General features: G+C 38.5%; 1 protein-coding gene across 2 annotated transcripts; it reads left to right on the forward strand.

Moving 5' to 3' along the window:
* Positions 1-177: 177 nt before the first annotated feature.
* On the forward strand, positions 178-19,735 carry LOC105229214 (protein mothers against dpp). 2 transcript variants are annotated; one of them, XM_011209334.4, is made up of 4 exons: positions 178-596; positions 17,754-18,076; positions 18,165-18,861; positions 18,921-19,735. In XM_011209334.4, exons 2-4 carry the CDS (start codon positions 17,789-17,791, stop codon positions 19,325-19,327), a joined length of 1,392 nt encoding a protein of 463 aa, XP_011207636.1. In that variant the 5' UTR covers positions 178-596; positions 17,754-17,788; the 3' UTR covers positions 19,328-19,735. The 2 variants fall into 2 exon arrangements, with proteins under 2 accessions (XP_011207636.1, XP_011207635.2); XM_011209333.4 differs by lacking the exon at positions 178-596 and adding an exon at positions 13,167-13,733.
* Positions 19,736-19,908: the final 173 nt, after the last annotated feature.

A 19,908-nucleotide genomic window follows, 5' to 3' on the forward strand; every position in this document is an offset into this window, starting at 1 on the left:
AAATTCAAGTTCAACTGCTTTACCGACTGCATTTTATGGTCATTTGTAGCTCTCTGTAATTTCGCTGTTTTGCTGAATAGCCGACGCGTCGTTGTAGCCGTCATTTTGACTGTCAGATTTTAAGTAACCACTATCTCTTTCTCACACATTACTTAAAACATAAATTATGCAAAGTGTAATCTTCAACAGCAATGTAAAAATAAATTTGTACCGTCGGTGACCGTTGTACAGTGAATTTATTGCCATTTCGATATCAGTTTTTCATTGTTAAAAGTGAAAACGGTGAAAAGCTCTTTGTTTTTGTAGCAAAAAATTAGATTTTTACGAAAATGAGTGGCTGGAATTAGTAAAAGTGACTGACGTGTAGTGAAGTACATACATACTTTACCTACATATATGATATCTGTTTAGTGGTGTTCTTTGGGGTCGTGTTCGTTGACCGTCGTTCGTCATTTTCGTTTGTCGTGTCGCATTCGTGTCGTTTGTCGTTGCATTTCCTGATAAACAATAGAAATTTGTGAAATTATTGAAATTGCAGTGCGATTTCTTATTAAAAGGCTATTGAATAACAAAAGCAACAAAAATCTATTGAACAAGTGAGTACGATTTTACTATAAAATTTTTAGTGCACACATTCGTCTAAACATTAAAAAATATTGTGAATAAAAGTAGGGATTAATTGTTGCCTTTGAGATACTTCCTTATACTCAGTAATTTATGCGTATCGGGAGCTTCCCCAAGAAATTATGATTCTTATGCCTATGTCGTGTATATGTTTTGTGCTGCTTGTATAATAGCGAAACAAATTTGTGTTGCTTAGTTTGCGAAGATGTTGCCCCACAGAAGGTTGAACAGATTTCCAGATACTTGTTTACATATACATGTGCACTTGTACCTATTTGACACGTGTGTGTGGTTAATTGTGTATACGCGAGATTTGTTGTCTAAACTAGAGAATTGAGGCATACATATGTACAAACATGAATGCAAGATTTCCTTTACAACAGAAAGCACAAAGTGGATAAGAGAACGGCACCTGGAACTGCCAGATTTCTGAAAGTAGCGATAAGTTCAATATAATTGTTTAAAATTCAAGTCGAATATGTAAATGACTATGAAATAATAATATTTACTTTAATTTTTTTTATTAAACAATTTAAATGGAGTTTGTAATTAATAAATTATAGAATTAATGTTGAATTCATAAATAGTAAACATTATTTTAGTCTTTTGAAGTGTACGTTATACATACCTAGTTGAGACCGCTGTAAATTTAAAAACACTTGAAAGCATGGAGCGTACTATTTTTAGACCGTCAAAAACCGGCATCCAAATGTTTATCAATTAAATTCATTGTTTGTTAATGAATAATGCTGATTTCAGTAGAAATTCACATTAATTGACTCTCATACACACCTATCAGTTTCAACGGGTGAGTGAGTCATGTAATCAAAACACCCTACGTTCTATATACATGCATATGTACACTATCTGGAGCTGCGATTCCTTCAAACTCTCATTGAATTAAATATGAAATGATTAATAAAATACACAATTATACGTAGTTGAATAATAAATAATTAGTTGCTTTAGGTTTGTTGAACGTTAGTACCTACATATGGACATACAATACGTATACAATTACATACAGTGTCGGACAAAACATTTGCAACTAGGGCGAAGTAGTAGATTTTTTTGTCTTACAATACCATTTTTCCTTATAATTCCTTATACCATGTTCAGACCGAAATTTAAAATGATTAGATTACATTTAAGCATTTCATAACCCAACAGTGTTCTCACTGCCGTTAGAAAGATCAAAAAACAGCTGTTCTTGTCAATCCAGAATTCTCAGCGCTTAATATGTATGAAGAGAAAAGATTGTCGTATAGTATTTTGAAATAAAAGCCGTCTTTTTTTAATATTTTCCATATAATAACGGTATGCATTTTTTCATTTGTTAAGTCGATTTTCTGTTGAAATTAGATTCATTGCTTTTAAAAGAAATTTGTTTGTTTACATATTTTTCCCTTTGTAGTGTCTAAATCAGCTGTGATAATGTACCAGATTTCCAGTGCTGACAATTAGATTGCGCAAAATCAGAGTCGCACAGAGCGTTTTAGCGTTGATCAGTTTCAAATCATTTCAATGAAGTGATTTGGAACTGTCATTTTTGTATGGCGAAATCTTGATAAATGTTTAAGATTAGTGGGATAATCCATTCAATAATTTCGAACTTTATTAGGAACAAAACTGTCGCTGCGGATGCCGACCAAGAAAAACTGATGAAAAAACTGACAGATCAGTTGATAAAAAAATATCCATTGAAAAACGCTCCGCAATTGGTAAAGAAGCTTGGGTTACTAATCTGCTCAAGAACGGTCGCTCTTATCCTGCAGCAAATGTAACCAACTAAAACGATTGCAGTTCGCTAAAAATCAAATGGAATGGAAACAGTCAAACATAGTTGTGAAGTTATGGACTGGGAATGCTTTTTTGCTAATGGTTTGGGCCGCTTCATCGTATTAATGGTAGCATGGATCAGTACGTTTACAGAGACATTATGGAATCCGTAATGTTGCCACATGCTGGATGGGAAATGCCACTTAAGTGAGTCTTTCAATAGGACAACGACCCGAAACATACGGCAAATGTCCTAAAATCATATTTCCAATGAAATAAATCCTCGTTTATATATATTTGACCCTATATCTAACTCGATTATTTATTGGTGATACAAACAACCGTTAGCTGAATATCTAGTCAAAACTTCTAAAACTATGGTAAATATGTTTGGCCAATGTATGTACATTTATGTTTTCTACGTACTTGCAAATGTAGTTTTGTTTGATCCTTTTTCAACTTATTTTGATGCTAAATGCTGTGGGTAGTTTCTCATCACACTTACACACAGCTGTATTGATTTCTAGCATGAATATACCAATTGACCTTTACGTAAATGACATATTATTAAAGTTGCATGGAGGCCAACGACATGTGGATGCTGTGCCGAGACAACGGCGAAGAGTGTACTTGCCCTAGATTGTCTTTTAATGTACCCACACAACCACAGATACGTGATGCTGGTTTATAGGTCAACCTTTTCAAAATCTTTTGTGGAGTTTACTGAAGTTAATTAGCAAAATTTTACGAACAAATTACCCTTTTTATCCACATGATTTATTTTTCATATTATCTACGCCTACTGAGTATTTAGACAGATGGATAAGTATAAAGAAGTCTGACTTAATCACAAAATAGTTTTGTATTTTTGAATTTTTACATATTTGGTGGTTGCATTGGTTATTCAAATGAATGTGTAGAGCAATCACCTAACTCAAAAAAAGAACAATTTGAGACATTGTATCCCCCACTTATATAGGAAGGAGTTTGTTATCCAGCAGTATTTATGGGTTTCTTAATTCTGATCACCAATAAAAAACAAGACTTAAACTTGCATCATAGTATCTATACAGTGGACAGCAGCTCAATTCCCAAACAAAGTGTCTTCGACTTAATGGTTACAATGGCCATAAATATGATGGGAATGCACCGCGCGGACGCGTCACAATGCAGTCGTTCATCGCACATCTTGCTGTCTTGCCGCAATGCTCTGAATACGGTAAATGGCTAGGCGCCTTCCGTTTGCACTACAGCAGTGTGTGGCGGCATCAGGAGCGCTGCATAAAATGGCAAATTTTCCGAGAATTTTTACCTAAACACAACTCTTTCAGGTTAGATGGTTGTTGGAAAGCGACATTGGCAGACATAATTGAAAACAACACTTCGTACAAGTTAACAATAAAGCGTACAATCGACCGTGTCAGAGCCGTGATATGTGAGGGCTACATCGGCTTCCATTTAATCCGATGAACATGGCTAATTACAAAATAATCGTCGCGAAAATAGCTCTTACAGTCCATACACGTACATATGTTGTAGTGTACATTTTTATATGCCCTGTAGGAAAATGCATTAGTTTGAAAATTATACCGCTCAATATCGTCGGCGTATGACTTCATGTTCTGTTATAGTTTCTTCTACTTCTTTATTGGCGCAGACAGCGCTTACGCGGTTATAACCGAGTTTACAACAGCCAGTCATTCTTCGATTTCACTGTTTGGCATCAATTGGAGATTCCAAGTATTACCAGGTCCCTCTGCACCTGCTCTTTCCAACAGAGTGGAGGTCTTCGCCTACCTCTGCTTCCCCGGCGGGTACTGCGTCAAATATCTCGTACAGTTCATCGTTCATCGACTGCGGTATTCGCCTTTGTCTCGGGATCATACTCAAAGATCCTTGACTCATCACCTGTGATTACGTTATTTAAAAATTAGGGGTCACTTTCAAACATGTTGAAATTTTCTTGGCACACTTCCACTCGCGCATGTTCAAGTGTTCCTTCTTGCTAAAGCAACATCTGGGTAAGTCTGCTTTATTATATCGTTTAATCGCGCACCTCTTCTCTAACGAAGGTCCTGACTCTCCAGGTGCTCGCAAACAACTGACCAGCCGCTAATTCGTTAGCTAGGAACGCCCTCTATTGCGCGTACGATCCGAAGTACAGTCGCTGCAGAAGAAAATCAGTCCTATTACTTTCCGGACAATCCCTGTATAATCGATTTGGGAAACCTCCAATATTCGCCCATACCCGTTTTACTCTCCAAATCCTGAGACGGTATTCTAAATCCTCTTTAAGCTATGATAGGGCCATTCCAATTTCGGAAAGATGTTAGAAACTTCTCTGACCAACTCTGATTTTCCTGCAGGGAGCGCTGGTTAGCGTATTTGTGAGAGTGGCAGGCACAGAAGATGATTTATACCAATTTGAGGACTGTGACTGTGCGCAATTTATACAGTTTGTTTATCGCACATTAGTACGTATGTGTGTATGTTTGAAACTCACAATGATAACATTGCATGGTGACATTAAGGCAAGCGGTGGCTAAGGCAAGACAGCGCGAGATTCTTCAAATGCGGAGCAACACACAGAGAACAAGCTGTTGAGTGGTTGTTGTGAGTAGCCAGTGACAAATGCTAACACTGTAGACCGCGTCAAAAGCACAACTAGATATGGAACTACGTGCACATCTACTTACATATATACATACATACATAGTTGTAATAAAACTGGACACGATCCTACTTATCCACCTATGTACATAGCGGTGTTGGTGCCTTCCAAACGTTTGCTTCAATGTAAGACAGTAGTCATAGAAATCTTGATCGTCCAGCTAACTGGAAAATTTTCAATGCTCACGCGCAAGCGCAAAAACCAGACAGACAGATAGGTAGATGGAAAACCAGCAGGTTTTGTCTGGTTCTTCCTTCGTTGGCCACTGGCAGGAGTCACACTTTGTGTGCGTGAAGATTTATTAGATTTTAAATGCAATAATTATAACTTTATTGCGCGAAGGTACTCGCTTCGAATACCAGATAAGTTGCAATGCAAGCCAAATACTCGGATCACCGCCTTGGGTGGCAGTGGTCTAGCCATTTGGAGGTGTTGAATACGGAATATGAAAACAAGTTATATGTCAAGAGAAGTTTGCACTTCATATTTATGTATGCGATACGTACATACATAAGTACAGCTCAGTACACTTAAAAATTTGTATGAAATAGTATTTACTGGTAATAAAGAATTATTATGTTACGTTGACTTCTAACAAGGGTTAGTGTTAAGAGAAGATTTTACTGCATTACTGTTTTGAGTGGTATTGCAGCATTAATGACATAAATGATCAGCGTGATGGGCTAAATTGATTTAGCAAAATCCCTTTCTCTGTGTGTCTATATATGTATACGCGTCTAGTCCCTCAGTTTTTGAGATATCGTTTTGAAATTTTGTGCACGTTCTTTTCACTCTAAGCAGTTGATTATTTCTCGGAATCGCCGATATCGGACGACTATAGCATATAGCTGTCATACAAACCGACCGATTAAACTCAACTCCTTGTATGAGAAAAATTTTTATTTGACAAATTATATTTACGAAATTTTGCACGAATTATTGTACAAGGCAATGCCACAATTTCTAAATAATAAAGGGTGATTTTTTAAGAGCTTGATAACTTTTTTAAAAAAAAAAACGCATAAAATTTGCAAAATCTCATCGGTTCTTTATTTGAAACGTTAGATTGGTTCATGACATTTACTTTTTGAAGATAATTTCATTTAAATGTTGACCGCGGCTGCGTCTTAGGTGGTCCATTCGGAAAGTCCAATTTTGGGCAACTTTTTCGAGCATTTCGGCCGGAATAGCCCGAATTTCTTCGGAAATGTTGTCTTCCAAAGCTGGAATAGTTGCTGGCTTATTTCTGTAGACTTTAGACTTGACGTAGCCCCACAAAAAATAGTCTAAAGGCGTTAAATCGCATGATCTTGGTGGCCAACTTACGGGCCCATTTCTTGAGATGAATTGTTGTCCGAAGTTTTCTCTCAAAATGGCCATAGAATCGCGAGCTGTGTGGCATGTAGCGCCATCTTGTTGAAACCACATGTCAACCAAGTTCAGTTCTTCCATTTTTGGCAACAAAAAGTTTGTTAGCATCGAACGATAGCGATCGCCATTCACCGTAACGTTGCGTCCAACAGTATCTTTGAAAAAATACGGTCCAATGATTCCACCAGCGTACAAACCACACCAAACAGTGCATTTTTCGGGATGCATGGGCAGTTCTTGAACGGCTTCTGGTTGCTCTTCACCCCAAATGCGGCAATTTTGCTTATTTACGTAGCCATTCAACCAGAAATGAGCCTCATCGCTGAGAGACCATAAATCGGACGTAAAGCGCGAAACACATTTCGAACCGAACACTGATTTTGGTAATAAAATTCAATGATTTGCAAGCGTTGCTCGTTAGTAAGTCTATTCATGATGAAATGTCAAAGCATACTGAGCATCTTTCTCTTTGACACCATGTCTGAAATCCCACGTGATCTGTCAAATACTAATGCATGAAAATCCTAACCTCAAAAAAATCACCCGTTAGCATATAATTGTCCTTCAAACTAATCGAAAAAAAACAAGATAAAAATACATATTTTATAACCCTTAATTCTATTAAAAATGAAGGTGTAAAGGGAATCATAGCTTCGGTGCAGTCGAAGTTACCGTTTTTTATTGTTATATACACACTTGCTTCAGTTTTCAATTATTTGACCCATCTAGCTTACATACGAATAGTTTCGGTTGGTACACCTGCATATACTTAGTTTAACTTCATTAAATTACAGCAATTTTCGCCTCACACCCCATCAGCCTCAGATACTACACACGAGCACGCAAATAGCAATTGCAATCGCATTCGTGCCACAATTTGAAAACCAACCAACTTAACTTACAACTTGCAACACATTGCATTTTTGCTAATACATGATTTATACGCGCCATACTTTGTAACTTTGCTTCTTGTCCCTTTGCAACAGACCTCTCGGCTGTTCCGTCCTGCCTCTTGCAACCATATGCACACATATGTATGTATGTATGTGCGTGTGTGTGCGCACAATGTGCTTTTAGATGCTTGTTTGGCCCCATGCATGCATCGTATAAAAATATGCTAAACAACATTAATTATTATTATGTGCGCGTTGCCATCGGTGGTGCAAAGTGAAGCGAATAGGGGCGCTAAGATCATTCGAATCGATTACAATCTAAATTTACTATATTCGTATGTTGCTGATATGGGCAAAGGCATTTATGGCAGCAAAAAATTATAGAAATTAAAGGAAAAGCATTATTAAAAAATCGGAATGTGTTTGTTGTTTCGTGGGTTTTGTTTTGCTGCAATACAAATGTTTGCGTGTCTGTACGTACTTCTCTAATTTTTTAACCAATGTCTTTTGGGGTTTCGGTGCGATCGCAACACATTTAGTGGTTGTATACATGCGAAGAACACTTGTCCTCATATTAGTTATATCGAATTCGCATAGAGTCAGATGATTGTACGTGCTACATGTGCTATTGGTTCAGTTAATGTTGGGCACACGCCAGTCTGTACAGTGGGCCCATAGTGGAACAATCTCAATCTGGAATACAAGCTTTAAAGAAACGGCTTATAGAATTACATATATTTTTATGTACGGGCTTTGTTCGGAAAGTAATGGGACCGAGGATTTATTGAACCAATCTTTGAAATGCTTTAAAAACTTTCAAAATAGGGTCCTTCTGCGTCGATGCAGCGCTACCAGCGCGATTTCCAAGCATTGAGGGCGTCACGGAAGGCATTCTCCGGAATAGGCTTGAGAGCCGAGGTACATGCTGCTTGGATGCCCTTTCATCGTCCTTTTCAGGCAAGGAAACAAAAAAGTCCGGGGGAGCCACATCTGGGCTGTGGGGCGACTGCGATGTCTTGTCGGACCTGCTTGACCCTTCGTTGGAGTCTCTTGAGGACTTCCCCGTCAAATTTGGCGTTGACGGTTTGTCCAGGAGAAACAAATTCATGGTGGACGATGCCTTTGATTTCCAAAAAAGACAATGAGTATCGTTTTCACTTTAGATTTGCTAATTTTTGCGGTCTTTATCAGCGACCTCTTCCCGGCCTTCCAAAGGCAACATCCAGGTACTCGGAGACAACCAACAGCCGCTCGTTCGTTAGCTAGGAACACCGTCTACCGAATCCAATCGGTGCACGCACGTTCCGAAGTACAGTCGCGGCGGAAGAAAATCAGTCCTATTGCTTTCCGGACAAACCCTGTATATTTAATTTATATATGTATATTTTTCACAGTTAAAATGCGCTTGGGAACGAAATTTTCCATTCAGCTTAATTTTTACGAAATTTTAATAATTTAAATAAAAATAATTAATTATTTGTAACTATAAATCTTTGGGCCATTCGTTGCCATTTGCCCCACTGCAATAGCCCATTCGAATACCAGTATAACATTTACATATGTACATGCTGTTGTTGTTGTTGTATTTCAACAGGCGGCGCCTAACTCCAACTTCCAATTACAAATGCAATTTTACCATGTCTGTTGTTGGCTATTTCTGTTAACATATTCATTTGTGTTGTTGTTTTTTTGTATTTTTTATGTGTGTCCATTTTGTTGTTGTTGGTGATGCCGTATTGGCGTTAAGCTGTTGGCGCTGATGACTCGTACGTGCCACATTGACGATTGTAGCTGTTGTTGTTGACATGCAAATTAAAATAGTATGCAAAATAGCAGTGCTTACGAACTGAAGAAAAATTAAAAATTGAAAAAATTCGAACCACAAAACCGCCAGAACTGTTAGACCCTTGCGCACAACAAATAACACCAGCTTACCGAAGAGCGACTGGTGACTTGCGACGCTACAATATCTTCCTCAAAAAACCTCGGAAGGGAACCTCTTTTTGATGACGACCATGGCGCCTACAATATTACTTTTTTAAATCAAACCAATCATTTAATACTTCCTCTTCCCTCAACAAAGTAGGAGACCGCCATTTTTTCAAAACGATTCACACTCAGATGCCTGCTCTAGAATACCGTTCTTCGCGTTTATGACGATGCTACAGCCCTGATTTATGGCGTGATTTGACCACGAGTAAAGATAGTTTTGACATTTTTTCTCTGCTTGTTTTCTGGTCATAACAAAGAGGGGTCATAAGTATCTGAGTTAGTGATTAGTCTCTTTTATTTCTTTATTCCTTCACTTACGGCAATAAGATGTGTCGGCCAAAAGCACTAACGCCTACTCCTGTCAATACACCACAGAACATTAATCTCTCAATTTCTATCCAATGGCTGTAGTCATTCGAGCGCTGGTTAAGTCTTCGAGCAATTTTGCAGTATATTTGCATCTGAAAGCTTTGCCCACAACACCCACTATTGAGCAACGCGCCAGTTAGCGTGTCACCCACATACTTACATACAAACATGCATCTGCTCTAATTTCGCGAAATCTGCATCTATGCCATGCCTCATGATAATTTTTAAGTGCAACATTAGCGTCAACTTGTGCGCTTTGTAATGCGACTGTACTTGCATGTGTCATGACATACATACATACATACATGCATGCAAGAGCATTGAGTCCTAAATCTTCGACGAGCTTGAGGTTGCAGCGCTCGCTGCATTTATCGCCTCCTTGGCAATTCGATACTGTTGACATTTATTTTCGGTTTGCGTAAATTTATCTGCAGCGTTCTACTTCACAAAGGTGCAAAGTCCAATCCTCGCTTGCCTGCGAAATTTGCGAGCAATTATTCATGCAACATCTACTCCATACGGATCATATAGTACTCCAAAATCAGTGATAATGAATATAGTAAAGTATGTGGTCTTAATATTATTGTAATGTATAGGTCAGGGCTAAATACTGCATCCAGTATGTGCCTTAAGTGTTTTTCTCTAGAACTTTCAATAGAATAGGATTTAATTGAGGTTTGCTCCGCGACCTAAGGCCTACGTCTACAGGTAATCAGAACCGGTAGTCTGCATAAGAAGCCATGTCCATGTTGGACATGTGCTTCTGCTCAGTATAGAGTGCGACTAGTAGACCGAACTTGTCTCTGGGGAGGTTAATAACTTCTTTAAGCTTTGCTAACTTATAAGCTCTCACTATCAGCTTTGCATGGTGCATACCTGGCCATCATTTAAGAAGCCGCAGTGAGGTTGTCGGCCAGCTCCTTGACTGCTAAGTCTAGATATGCGCTTCTCTATTAATAGCGATTTAATTCCAGTTGCTGAGGTAGCTTTTACTGTCGCTTGACTATGTTCCCGTTAGGGTGTTAAGCTTCAGATAAGTTGTCATCGAGGTCTCCCAATGGTACACCCAGGAATCGTGCTGTTTTGAGGAGTCGGACTTTAGGGAGGGTGGTGTCAGATGTGTATAGAAGAGGACATAAGCCTGCGTAACCCCCTGTTAAAATCTTCACACTTTGCAGTTTTTACCTCAAAACAGTATAGATGATTGTTGATCAGCTAGTTCATAGCACACTTCTTCAACCCTAGAGGGAGCGTGGATTGTTCGATGTCCTCAGGTAGCATTGTGTGTTTGACTGTGTCAAAGCTTTGACAAGTACAGCTCCACGAGTATCGTCTTCTCACAATGTGGCTTTTGGTTGAGGCCATGTACTATCTGCTGTGGCTGCTGGTATAGCTGTGGTTGTGCTGTGCACTTTGCGGAGTCCATCATGGTGGTTTGTTAGACTTAGGTGGTAGGTGATTGCCGTGTTTGCCAGGTTTCAGTAGTAGGACCACTCTTCCGGTTTTTGAAGTGTCCAGCAGCAAGCTGGGGACCTTGGTGAGGTAGCTTATGCCCGTTGAGCTAAGGTGCTTTAGTATCAACATGTTTATTCCATCTGGGCCAATGGATTTAGAAGATTTCGCTTTGTAGATGAGACTGCGCAACTCTTCATCGACGAAAATAAGTGGTGCGCAGTCTTTTGGCATTTTGCGCAGCCGTCGGGTTGCATATCGTTTGGTTTTTTCCACCGAATGTTGTATTGTGAATTGTGGCTAAAATAGCTCGCGCACTTCTTCGGGTCCGAAGAGGAATTATCATTGAATTGGATTTCAACTCGGTCATCATGTCTCTTCGGGTTCGACAAAGCCTTGGCAGTTGTAGTTAAAGCCTTGGCTACTGTCTAGGTCGCTTGACTATCGCTGATTATGGCAATTCGCTGTTTGCGATAGTTGCGTTGGAGATTAATTTCTGCACAAGGACTTATAGCAAAGGCCTCTGTTTGAAATATACTCGGAAAATATCTCATGGGTATGGAAAGCCTTCCGATGTTTTCGAGCCGTCAGACACTGAATTGTGCTGCCCCTCAGTTCGGTGATAGGTCAAGCGTCAAGTCATTCCAGTCAGCAATACTGCCTAGGCTAACTTTAAACTTCTTTGTGAAGTTTACCCTTCTTCCGCTACTCCACTCCTATAATTTTATTTTATTAAAAATTTGTTTAAAATTCCACTATAAAATATTATCTAACACTGTTGTGTACTTAATTAGTTTATGTAAATTACATTACTTAAACGTATTTCAAAGGTACTGAGAACAATTCACTTTATTCATGGGTGGTGAATTGCTATTCCACGAATTAACAGATTTGTATTTATATAAGTATAAAACAACAGTTGTATTAAGACATGAACGTATACACATATACAGGGTGCTCCATCTTTTATATCGGCATTTCAACATTGCATAATTTCAGAAAAAATGGAAAAAATCCTTCCGATATCGAAGGATGATGGCTCGGATCCTCGGACCATAGACAATCGCCCAAGGTGATGAGTTCAGATTCCTGTGAAGAGAGCAAATTCAATAAAATTTCAAATACCGACATAAAATATGGCACATCCATGACAGTCGAGTTTTTCGGCTATCTAACCTCGTTTGGAAAAAAAAGCAGTCGAGTATACATAACCGGACCGGATCCGCGTTATTATCTGGCTAGGGTCTGCACAAATGGCAGCATTCCTCAGAAATATTTGAGCAATGTTCGCTGGCGTTCGAACAACTACAATTTGGCGCACCCTGTGCATATTTATTGTCAATTCGCTTTCATTTATTCAAGCGTTTTGGTTGTTTGTTTTTCGCAAGCGCTACTCCTTTTTCATGTTTTCCACAACTCTTTGGCTCTCTTAATTGGTCGCATTTCCGCGAGGCACTCGGCACTCTTTACCGTTGCGACTTACCTGCCTTGCACTCTGCGTCGCCAATCGATTGAGAGATCTCACACTGTTTAGGCTTTCCTATCAGTGCAGCTATTTGTTTACTTATGATGGGGTCTTTTAATACAAACATGCACACACACCTATTTTCATGGCTGTTGTTGGTTGTTGATATTGTTGCCTTTATTATTCGTGTTATTGCGGTTGTTGTGCTTGTTTGTTTTTCTGTGTGGATGTTTTTTTTGTTTTATTCTGCTGTTACCACCGCTCTTTAGCGCTGGCATTGTTACTTATGGTGTTGCGCTACACTCTTGCTAAGTTTTGTAGTTGCATTTGCTGTAATTGCTGTTATTTTTCTTGGGGCTAATATCTACTCGTGCTTGCACATACATACTTATGTATTATATTAGTAGTTGTTGGTGTTATTGTTTGTTCTGTCGTTTGGTGCATTTGGTGGTGCTCCCGTTTAAAGAACTGAGTAGACGCACGGTAAAATTATCTATTGAAAGAAAGAAAAACGGTGCCATAAAATAGCGAATATACAGCTGAGCGGTATAATAGAATAGCGCCGTGCCGTGCGAGCAATCAGCGCCGTCGTCGAGTGGAGGCAGTGCGCGCCTAATCGACGCTGTTGCAGCGTATTGTGCAGCATTTGTTGATTTGTAATTCAAGTGACAAGACGTCACTCAGCTTGGCAGCAGGCAGACAAGCTAACAGGAAAGCAAACCAAAAGTCGCTAAGTCAAGTCAATCTGTCAGTCGGCGTTAGTCGAGGAAATAGTGGTGCGTTCGTACGCTTCGTCGCGATCATTCGTCGGAGGAGTCGACTGTATACAGCCACGTTTAACGACACTATTGTTGACATTTTCTTTACGCTTTCGTTGCTCAGCTGAATTTATCTGCCTTACAAGCAGCGACGATTTCTTAAAAGTGTACCGCGCGTTATTCCTGTGATCGTTCGTGAAGTGCAAAAATAAAACAAAAACAATACAAATAAAATAAAAGTTTTAAAAGCTAATACGCTGATCCTACTATTAGAGATCGTCACCGTGTAATTTAACAATTTCTGTCTAATTTTACGCATTTTCACCCGACCATCAACACCATCGAGTTTACAATCATGTGTACGTTATTTACCATATTTATCACGTTTATTGCTAATTTCGATTTCCTTCGGGTTTCCGTTTGCGCGCTCGTGCCAGTATGCTATAATTTACATACATAAGTATAAACCTGAGAGAGGAGTGTCAATAGTAAAACTGTACTTAGTTAGTTTGTCTCTAATACTATTGATCGACTATAGATTTAGAATCACTAGAGGCCTTAGAAATATATAATTACTCTGTGGTGTTGGATCTAAGCAATGAGACCTTTGATTTAGTAGAGCACTTATAATAATCGTGAACACATTTGGAAAAATCAGTATCCGCACTAGTTCTAATAGGATGTGTATATAGCGTTGACTTGTGACACTTCAAGCTTACTTTAGGGTTTGTCGTATAGACAATTCTTAGTGTAATATTAGTAATGTTTGGAGTCCACGGTCTGATCTTCCTCAAGCCATCGGTTGTCTACAGTTTGTTTTGCCTGTGTTATTTTTACTGTCCGTTGAGCGGAAGTACGATAAGTTTCATACACTTTGATTTACATTTATTGCCGCATTTATGATTGATTAATAATGCGCATGCGTGCGTGAATTATAAATAGCGCACGTGCATTGCAATCCCTGCATCATGTACAAAAGTACATATGTATGTGTGTTTACATATTTGTTAAAAATCAATACAAGGTGTGTTTGCGTGAGATTGGAAGTACCCGTATATCAGTCGTGATTTACTGATATCTACGAATGCATACGAGAATATTTATTTATATTGGTTTGTGACATTATGACAAGCTTGTGGTTTCCTTGGTTTTCACGCATATCCATCTGCACTTTCCATAGGCTCATAAAGCTATAGACAAATAATGAACACATGACGTAAATGTCGTCAATGATTTAAATTTAATTCAGATTTTATATATTACAATTTTTAAAGGCCCTCGTTAGAAGAAAGAACTATGAAAACGCAGAAAAATAGGGTAGTCGAAAAAGTTTTTTCGTATTTCTAATCAAACTTCCACATATTTTTCTATATTTATAATGAACTTTAATTAACCAAAAATGTACCATTTTGGTCTACCCCTTTTTTCCATTTTACCGACAGAGACATTATTCCATCAGTGTAAAACTTTTCTGGTTTCTCGGCGAAAAACTGCGACAAGTAGTTTTCATAGGTTTCTCTTGAAGCCTACTTTACTCCATTAAAGTAGTTCTGCATTGACCGAAGCAAATGGTAGTTCGATGGTGCAGATCAGAGCTATATGGTGGATGTACCAAAACTTTTCAGCCAAGCTCGCCCAGTTTTTGCCGAGTCATCAAAGATGTGTGTGGTTTAGCGTTGTCGTGATGGTAGACGAAGTCCTTTCTGTTGATCACTTCTAGCCGTTTTTTTTCGATTGCTTGCTCATCATTTATTGACAGTAAAATGTGAAATCAATCATTCGACCAGGCTGGAGCAGCTCATAGTGGATGATTTCTTTCCAATCCTACCAAACACTCAGCATAACTTTTCGAGGCGTCAGTCCTGACTTTACGACCATTTGTTGAGCTTCACCACGCTTGAACATTATTGTCGTATTTAATCCACTTTTCGCATTTAATTCTTGGTCTCCTGCTTGAAGGAAGGCCATAGATAGTTAATTTAACCGCATGCAGTCCCCCTAAGCTTTCCCATACTTTCTGAAGGAACATCAGTTGTTCATATGTATTGTCCACACTTACACCGGATTTTGAGTGTTCCGAACCGTGTTAGCTCGTGGCTGTGTGAAAGAATTGGCGTATTCCAGTAGTCGATGGCAAACAGCAGGCGGCCACCTTGTGTTCGCTGTGGTATTAATTGCATAGCCGTAATAAATATAAATTATAACTACTTAGAAATTTACCATTAATTCATTGTGAAATGAGTAATTCTAACCAGATTGTAAATTAAAGTCCAGTAGCCGTAGCGCGTGATAATCAAAATTGCGCCTGCTGTGTTTCGCCCAGCTACTGTATGAATACTTGCTACTGATCGGGTAATGCGTAAGCGTATAAAATGCAAAATGCATTCATACATCAACGCGCAGAGTCACACAAACAAATTAGCATGAATATACTGCATTGGATCCACGATATCTTGCCACAAGTTAATCCTGTACTGCATTGCACTTGCCATCAGCCAATTCAACGCCACCCAATTTGCTGGAAAATTCACCAACCACATCCCCACTTTGGCTCAGTGGCGATTAAATTAATTTCTTGATTTATACGCAGCGCTTAATTGGGTTTGAAAATGGATTTCTGCCTAGAGGCAGCAACGTAAACAAGTGTGGTGACTAAGTTGTAGCACGCCATACAGTTATATCAATGAATGTGACAGATTTTAAACAAATCGAAATAAACTAAAATATACATTTTAGAATGTACCACCATTGCAGCTCTACAATTTGTACGCTTTGTCAACACATTGTAGCACCTTCCTCGTTTGAACAACACTTGCCACGCTTTGTGAGCTCCATATTTGGAAATGCAATTTAGTGTATGTAAATGTGGTTATACATTTGTAGGTACATACATCCGATCGTGTTATTGACAAGCTTGACAATTGTCCACAAGTTTCTTGTGTGCTTGTCAATTATTTATTATTAAATCCACCCATTTGGCGCACAAAAAAGCAAAACGAATATTAGTTAAACCCCATACTAATGCACACGAGTGGCATATATTTATCCAAATAGTAGTTACATATAAAATTATGTTTGCTGCAAAAGTATTGTTGTTTTTATAGGGTTACTGCAGTCAATTTAATTTTTCATCTGCATCACTGCAGGCGGCAATTTCACCGCTGCAACCAGTTGACATTGAAATGTCATAATTAAAATGAATTGTTACGTTGATAAGTGAGTTGTTGCTATATTTACTGTCATCTATTAACAACAATACAACAAGCCAGATCTGATTTCATTGCACTTTGCATACGGAATTCTAATAAAATAGTGCGTGTGTTGGCGATATTTTACTGGTGCGCGGTCCAAGAAAAAGACTGAAAACAAGAGTGTATGTTCAACATTCGCTATTCCGCTATACCTCAGGCAGTTAATTTCTTGATGATGAAACCTAATTTGGAATCCAGACCAGCTGCATTGCCTACAATACCTATTTTTATATATTTCATGTATTATGTTTATAGTCTCAGAAATTTTTATTTTAATAAATTGTTTCTAAGTAGTCTCTAGCAGCTTATCAAATAAACATCGAAATTTTGAAACTGAAAATTTCAAAGTTTTTTTCTCGATGCTGTTACCTCAACACATATCTACTCAATTGCATTAAGTAACCACTTGCATATGTATGCGTATTACTATATACATAGTAAATATTTGATTTATATTCAAAGGGTCACTATCGCCTTAGGTTAATTGCCGTTAAAGAATTATTAACTAATTTGCCCTAAACAAATAATTTGCTGCATAAATAAACTCTCTAAATAAGCAGGTGCCAAGTACAGCAAGTTTTATTTAAATCTGTAAGCCTTATAAAGCTTGTATCGCTTCAAACTCCATTTTTAATTTAAGTTATTACGCGTTGCCTGCTTTGGAACGCGTGTGCAACGGCATAAAGTTGTGTGCGCTAGAGCCGCCCACCGATCGTATACAACACACAAACAAATAAAAGAGCGACGAACGTGTGTTCAGCAAGCGCTTGGCCGTACGCCAAGATAGCCATCGATTATAGCGCTTTAAGTAGCGGGTGTATATACTCGTACCAATCAGGGAACCTACTTTTGTTACGGCATTTGCTTAATTGTTCGTTATATGCATTTGGCTATCGGTTACTGTGCTTTTGCGCAGCCGCTTATATGTTTTTAATTGGCTTAGCCGAACACTCAAAACTGTTAGCTCCACCTACATATTACTCGATACTGCAAATTTTCTAATCCTGTTTCAAGACATTTGATAACATTCCTGTCAGTTGGCAATGATATAGTGCTTAGGAAGTTTTTTTCCTATTATTTGCTTTGTTTACACATTTCTATTTTTGCAAAATTTATGTTCTATTCCAGATTTCCATCCCGTAAACAGTTATCCCGGCTATCCGATGAATCCGACAAACGGCATGGATACAGAAGATGTTGAGTCCACTTCCAGCAGCGCCATGTCCCGACTTGGCACACTCTTTTCATTCACATCGCCGGCAGTGAAGAAACTGTTAGGCTGGAAACAAGGCGACGAAGAAGAGAAATGGGCCGAAAAAGCGGTGGACAGTTTGGTGAAAAAGTTGAAAAAACGTAAGGGTGCTATTGAGGAGCTCGAACGCGCTTTATCCTGCCCTGGCCAGCCTTCGAAATGTGTTACAATCCCACGTTCTTTAGATGGTCGCTTACAGGTAAGTTTGAGCCTAAATTCCTCTTTTGTAGTACGATTTTACCTCTTTAACACGAATATATGTAAAATAAACAAAATTTCTTCTACAGGTCTCTCATCGAAAAGGACTTCCACATGTTATTTACTGTCGCGTTTGGCGATGGCCAGATTTGCAATCACACCACGAACTAAAACCACTTGAGATTTGCCAGTACCCATTCAGCGCCAAGCAAAAAGAAGTTTGCATCAATCCTTATCACTATAAACGAGTTGAAAGTCCTGTACTGCCGCCGGTGTTGGTGCCACGCCATTCAGAGTTTGCGCCCGGTTTCTCAATGCTACATTTAAATCAGTCAATGTCTGAACCGCCAATTCCACCCAATATGAATTACTCTAATAATGGCTTCAACAATATGAGCCCCAACAGTCCGCCTTTAACATCAGCCGGTAGCCCTAGTACGGTCAACTCCAATCCGAACTCACCATATGGTAGTTTGGCAGGCACACCACCGCCGGCATACAGCCCCTCGGAGGACGGCAATTCGAACAATCCTAACGATGGCACACAACTGATCGATACACAGATGGGCGATGTGGCCCAGGTGAGCTACTCAGAGCCAGCATTTTGGGCTTCAATTGCTTATTACGAGCTCAATTGCCGTGTGGGTGAAGTATTCCACTGCAACAATAATTCAGTCATCGTCGACGGTTTCACAAATCCATCGAATAATTCAGACCGCTGCTGTCTAGGACAGTTAAGTAATGTAAATCGTAACAGTACCATAGAAAATACACGTCGTCACATAGGTATATATCATAAAAAACTGCACAAATGATTTTAACTAATCTCTTTTATTGCCTAACAGGAAAAGGCGTTCACCTCTATTACGTTGCTGGAGAAGTATATGCCGAATGTTTATCTGACTCGGCAATATTTGTGCAATCTCGAAACTGCAATTATCACCATGGCTTCCATCCGAGTACTGTGTGCAAGATACCACCTGGCTGTTCCTTGAAAATTTTCAACAATCAGGAGTTTGCTCAACTTTTATCGCAATCCGTTAACAACGGTTTTGAAGCAGTTTATGAATTGACAAAGATGTGCACAATCCGAATGAGTTTCGTAAAAGGATGGGGAGCAGAATATCACCGACAGGATGTAACATCCACTCCTTGTTGGATAGAGATACATCTGCATGGACCATTGCAATGGCTTGACAAAGTATTGACACAAATGGGCTCGCCACACAACGCCATCAGTTCCGTATCATAAGAGCAAAATGATATGTTCACGTTTCTTAGTTTTCTATTATCATTACTTAGTTTTTTTTTTTAATTTGCTTTTGATTGATCTGCGCTGATTTTATCATTTCGTTTCTACTACTTGTTTACACATTTTATTTAAACGGCTTATATTGCCGTTTCACTATTACGGTATAAAGGAGAACTTAAGATAAATATAACGATATAATTGGCATCAACATAGTTTAGATATTAATGTTTTATTACTTTGATTTTTAAGCATCGTATACATATACCCAAAAGTACATTTATACTATTTTTATAATATTACAAGAACAACTATTTTAGACAATTTTCCAAAAATATTTTGTTTGCAAATTGCAACAAGCAGGATATATCATTTTTGTGTAATAATAAAGTTTTATTATTTTAATTTTCATTCGTATTTGTCGTTTTATTTTAAATTTACATTTATGATTTCAGAAGCAATCTATAGTTTTCATGAAATGTAAGTAAATTTATATAAGATGTAATAGTAAATTAACTGTGGAACCAGTAGAAAATATGAGTACATATGTAGGATTTAATTTAGTAATAGTGAATTAGTTAAAC

Source organism: Bactrocera dorsalis, chromosome 1 (assembly GCF_023373825.1).
Source record: "Bactrocera dorsalis isolate Fly_Bdor chromosome 1, ASM2337382v1, whole genome shotgun sequence".
Classification (NCBI taxonomy): Eukaryota; Metazoa; Arthropoda; class Insecta; order Diptera; family Tephritidae; genus Bactrocera; species Bactrocera dorsalis.